The following is a 6000-nucleotide window of genomic DNA, read 5'->3' on the forward strand; positions in this document are numbered from 1 at the left end:
CTCTCCTCCACAGTGTGTAGTCAGAGCACCAACACGGAGTGCAAGTGGTAAAGTAGACATGACGCCTGGTTGGCAGGGGACTTATGTCTACGCCAAGGGTTGTGGACCGACACCTTGTTGGCGTGGAACCCAATGGAGAGTAGCATGCGTTTGACGTCACCCGGGATTGGAGAACGAGTAACTGCTCCTTGGAGTTGGATTCGATTTGGAGTATGGACAGAGAAACATGATTATGATATCTTGACTTATGGGACTGTTTTGTCTCGCCTATTTGTTTTAGGACATGATTTTGATATTGCTATAATGGAGACTTGTTACGTCTCGCCCATTTATTTGGGACATGGATTCTTTCAGTTATATACCTAGATGAATCCAGGAACATGCCCAAATTCACCTTTTAGGAACGTGCATGTTATATACTCATGGTAGTCAACCCACAAGACTATATAACTATCAACTCCATTATGCATAGTATAGACTAGATACTACGACATCCCCACTAACGTCATTAGTGCCCAATAGTGGGTGTAGAACTTTGTATCAAGATATGCTTACACACACACTCCACTCACACACACACACACACATAAGAGCATATATTCACACAAAGTCCTTTGTACCAAGTTTCTGTCAAACCCCCGGAGATGCAAGGCAGACTCAGCCATAATGAAGCCTAGCACTAAGGGAAGTAGCAAATAGAAAGAATTAGTACAGCAAATAAGTAGTTGATAGGGCATATGCACCGCTAAAGATAGAAAGAATAACCACATGGATTCTTTCAGTTATATTGGATTTTTGAGACGGTCTTGTCTCACCCACTTGATGGGCTTGAAGCTTAAAGTTGCGGACAACTTTCAAGAAGTTGGAGAGGATGTGTACATGGGTTTAGATAAAACCCAAGATATTACCTTGCTATATCTGCAGTATTTGTTATACTATTTCCCTTGCGGAGTGGCTTGGATATATCGTTATGAGACTAGATATTGACTTGAGAGTTCCACTCAAGCAAGGCTTACATGAGACTGGGTAAACTCCGAGAGGCTCCACCAATGTTTTCTCCTTCACTAATGTGATCAGTGAGTACTGATATGATCAGTAACTTTGACATGTGACTTGAGCCCATCTCTTTCTCTGTAGAGTATGATAGATGTCCACCTGGGAGTTAACTGGTATATAGTCACTGTTTAAGGCTGGATGGCCTTCATTTGAGGACTCTAGTATAACTAGATCCAGGCTCATCCTTTTGGATGAGAACAACCTTGCTTTCCCGCAAGGGAGCTATCACAGTTACGGTCAACTATTTCCGAGAAGATGTCACCAGCCTAGACATTTTCCAATATGAAAGGGGTCTGGAGGATGTCCAAATATTTGGAAAGAACAAGCTTTGGAAATGGGGGATCATCCTGGAATACAAAGGATCACAATCCTAAAATTTAGGAGAGTTGCTATTTTTGGCCCGACTCCGATGGAAATTCTATTCGCGTCATTACGTTTGGAATTGAGTAGATACCAAGAGTTGCCAAAGTACCTATGACAAATGGGCTACTAGTTGGGATATTTTTAGAGATAAAGATTACGGGAGAACCCATCTCTTAGATTGTGACATGTGGCAAGAAAGTGGATCAAAGTGAGACAAGTGGCCTCACACTTGTCGTTATAGCCTTCTCTTGCTATTTTAGGTCATGGGAGGCCCAAATCTATAATTGAAGCCCTCTCTCTTCATTTGAGGAGGCTCTCTTGCTGCACACTATCCTCTACCACTATTCCCTAATGATGGTTACTCTCTTTCTCTCTCTCTCTCTTAGGCTGCCCATGAAGAATACCAGCTGTTGGGGACTGTTTTGAAGGCTTCCATCGCAAGAAATACTGAAGGCAAGGATATTTAATCATTTTATTATGATTTCTAGCCACTGTACTTGTTGTACCAGCCCTTGTACTTGCTATACCTACTATGCCAACCATTGTTCTTGCTGTACCAGCCCTTGTATTTGCTGTACCTACTGTCCTAGCCACTCTATCAACTGTGCCAACCACTGTACCTACTTTTATTATGATTTCTATCCACTGTACTTGTTGTACCAGTCCTTGTACTTGCTATACCTACTATGCCAATCATTGTTCTTGCTGTACCAGCCCTTGTATTTGTTGTACCTACTGTACTAGCCACTCTATCGACTGTGCCAACCACTGTACCTACTGTACCAGTCCTTATCCTTGTTGTACCAACCATTGTACTTGTACCGGCTAAATGGAGAGTTGTACTTGTTGTACCAGCTCTATTGCATGAAGACCCATGGTTTTTGGGGAAGAATCAATACCCACACGGATGTATATGGTTTATATTGCTGGCTCGGCATTTCTACAACTATGTGCCGGCTGAATTTTATGGTTGCCTCATGTTGGGCTGTGTTATGGTATTGGTATATGGATAATCTGGCATCTCCCGTGAGGAGGGGCACCCGGGAAGTTACACTCCGAGGTGGTAGTGGCAGTGGAAGATGAAGTGATGCAGGCTCTGGTGACAAGGGTGCTGTTGTACCTGAGGTGGTAGATGAAGAGTAGAGAGGGCTGCCGTCCCGAGTGGTGGTGGTGGTGGTGCAAGCTCTAATGACAAGGGTGCTGCAAGACCTGAAGGGTGCAAGCTCTGGTGACAAGGGTGCCGAGTACCTATCGAGTGGTGAGGAGCAAAGACGGCTGCCGTCCCGAGTGGTGCAAGCTCTAGTGACACGGGTGTTGAGTACCTAAAGTGGTGTCAATGGTGAAGATAAGCAGAGAGTGGGCTGCCATCCTGATGGTGTGATGTAGCAAAGAGTGGGTTGTTGTCCCAATGGTGAGAGCTGAGAAAAAACGCTGAAGTGCTCTATGTAGCAGAGGGGGCTGCTGTCCCATGAGCTGTGGTAAAACGCTGATAATATGCTGATGTAAGCGCTGATGTAAACTCTGATGTAAACGCTGATGTAAGTGCTGATGATACTGAATGCAAACACGGATGTAAGCGCTGATGATATGCTGATGTACTGAATGTAAATGCTGAATGTAGCAGAGCGGGCAGCTGTCCCATGGTGTGACCAGTAGTAGCAGAGAGTGGGCTGCTGGCCACCTCAATGTGGCCAGATGAGAAAACGCTGAGGTGCTGTCCTGTCAGGTGAAGATGATGAAACTATGTGGTGTAGAGCCCGGCAGAAGCAATAGCAGCAGCATATGAAGTGGTACCGGATATGATCAATGATATGGTACACAGTAGTGAATGATGAGGCAAAGCTATATATACTGAGGGGGACTGCTGGTCGGCCAGCAGCAAAGCCACAAAATCCCCAAATAAAACCAAAAAACCCAGAAAAATCCCCCTTTTTAGGCCCTGTTTAGGGCTGGGAAAAATACTGTTGTCACACACCTGCATCTCCTAGTTCATACTTTTAGTCATTTACATTGCATAAATGGAAAAACCAAAATCTACATAGAATTAAAACCCAACAAAGGACACAAAAGTACTAACACATGCTACAGCTTGATGAAAACAGATGAGATACCAGAGAATCAGATGCTGAGGAAGCAGCGGTGTCAGCTTCATTCCCCTGTTGGAGCTCATTGTGGCCCACTACATTCGGTGCCGGAAATGAAGTCTCGTCACTGCTAGACAGTACCTGCTCAGAAGTATCACCAATTATGTTGCCATTTTGTACTTCAGCACCCTGTTCAGACACCTCTTTGCCACCCTCGATTGCTGAGCTTTCTGGATCAACAGGAGACAAATCCTTTCCCAGCACCTTCTTCACAGGGGTTTTCTTTTGATAAGCTCTGCCATACAATAACACGTTTGACAAATACCTAATGTGAAACTCACATGCAAAATATGTAGCTTGAACAGCAAAGCTCTGCCTAAATTGGCAGCCTAGGTACATGACTAGAATCGACATCTTGCACCTCATGAGGGGCAATAATTAAGCGGAAAGTATGGTAGTACTACAGATTGCAGTTTTTCTGTGGGTGAGAGTGTGTGTGTCTGTGCATGTGTGCACACGTGCGCTCTCACTTGCTAGAGTCGTTACCTTCCATCTCTTGAAGGATAACAAGTGGTAGTGGGTCTTGAACTGGATAATTTTGTGAGACTTACACAGCCACTGAAAGCATACCTCGCATTTCTAGCGCGCATTTTGCATGTGGGCATGATATGGCATGTGTTACATTGACTACCCAGTAGAGAAGGATTGGCCCTTGTATTGAAACATTTGCAGCAGACGGATCGCGGTTGTGGAGCCCTTCCGATCCCTGCACTGCTATTCACTGCTGACAGACTCACAGGAGCAGCTCCAATGGCAGTCATATTGCAATAGGCAAGGCTTCTGAGGCAAAACCCAGAACTAAATACTATAATACTTAAGATCCATATGGGCTTTTTGTGAATAAATCAACCAAAAATGTCCAAAAGGCCTTCCTGCTGCCCAAGAAGATCATGTTAAAGCCCAGCTATGCATTGGAGCCAATGCACCCTTAGGAATTCTGCATTGCGAAAACACTCCAATGGGTTCTCATGACATCGATTCTTTAAAGCCTTGGACCAATCCACAGCTGCCAAATCATCAAGGATGCTAGAGCTATGCAGTGAAATGGGTACTGATGACATCAACTTGCCGAGGCCATGGACCAATCAACAGCTACCAAATCAGCACAATTGCTCAAACTGGGCATCCCATCAGCTGTATGCTTGCGCAAAAATTTGGCGAGATTACTAAATTACCTGTGCTGCCGTTAGCTGCATGACCTTGAAGGGTTGCTGTATAACCTATGCTCCTTCCATAACAGGAGCACAAAGGTGCTGAGGTAAACGATGGGGTTTTTATAGGAAATATATGCTTAAACATTTGTGGGCTTGGGGCTCAGAAATCCTGTAGGATGTCACGTGTTGAGGCTTTGAGTCGCTTTACACAAGGCCACTCACACCTTATCTTTGCAAAAGAGTAATAGGCAGTGGGATTTAAAAAATTCAATGAAAAGCAAGGTTCCAAAAGTTTGAAGGTTCTTCTTCTATAACCTATTGAAGTGCATTTCGAAAAACTTGCATATAAAAAACATTGAAAATGGGTAAAAATAGGTTTTAAAAAGGTGGTAAAAATCAACCTTGAGACTCCAATCTTGTGACACTGGTAGTAGGTAGTATGTGCACGTAACATCATCATCATGATCATGTGAGTGTGTGTGCTACTTGATAGTAGTGGTGGAAAGCATAACCAAAGGAGATATTATTGTAACTTCATCCAATTCGGTCCATTGTTAACACACATTCAAAGTGCAAATCTCAAGATTAGAAGCTAAAATATAATCAAATGTGTTGAAGGGCCTTTGCTCAAGTGGCTATTACATGACTTCAAAGTTTGACACCTATATATATACATGTGTGCGTGTGTGTGTGTGTGCATATATGTACATATGTGTGTGTGTACATATATATACATATGTGTGTGTGTGTGTGTGTGTGTGTGTGTGTGTGTGTGTACATATATGTATGTGTGTGTGTGTGTGTGTGTGTGTGTGTGTGTGTGTGTGTGTGTGTGTGTGTGTATTTTTATTTATTTATTTATGCATATACACATACATATATATAACCTATATAAATATGTGTGTGTGTGTGTGTGTGTGTGTAACGCACTAGAAAATGTATATATAAATAAATGTCTTTCGTTTTGCAATTCTAGAAATATGATCCCACACTATCAGCTACATTAAAAGTTAAGTTTTGTCAATTGAACTGCATTCATGTAGTTCAGTTGTGTGACAGATAAATGATTTGTATATAAACTCGATAGTTTACAAATGATTTGCATTCATCTAGTTAGCTCGTGTGATAAATAAATTGATTTGTTAAATAAACCAAACATTTATAAATAAAGGTGCCATACCCTAGGACAAAAGATTTAAGGCTAGAAGAAGATTATAGCCAAGGCATCAAGCAAAATGTAAAAGGAGCATTTGCTTGGCTTTAGCCAGTAACCGATAGATATT

General features: G+C 42.7%; 1 protein-coding gene across 2 annotated transcripts in view; it reads right to left on the minus strand.

The window, feature by feature from the left end:
• The window catches only part of SS4 (starch synthase 4), a 70742-nt gene extending 65782 nt beyond the window's left edge, over positions 1-4960 (minus strand). For both annotated transcript variants that reach the window (XR_015267650.1, XM_086810329.1), the window contains exons 1-2: positions 4134-4960; positions 3531-3798 (exon numbers count right to left, since the gene is read on the minus strand). Coding sequence is in view for 1 of the 2 variants with exons in the window: in XM_086810329.1 (XP_086666455.1) it covers positions 3531-3798; positions 4134-4324 (459 nt within the window). In the remaining variant the exon portion in view is untranslated. The remainder of the gene's footprint in view (positions 1-3530; positions 3799-4133) is intronic.
• Between the last annotated feature and the right edge of the window lie 1040 nt (positions 4961-6000).

Source organism: Cibotium barometz, chromosome 16 (assembly GCF_041138505.1).
Source record: "Cibotium barometz isolate CiBa-2024 chromosome 16, ASM4113850v1, whole genome shotgun sequence".
Lineage (NCBI taxonomy): Eukaryota > Viridiplantae > Streptophyta > Polypodiopsida > Cyatheales > Cibotiaceae > Cibotium > Cibotium barometz.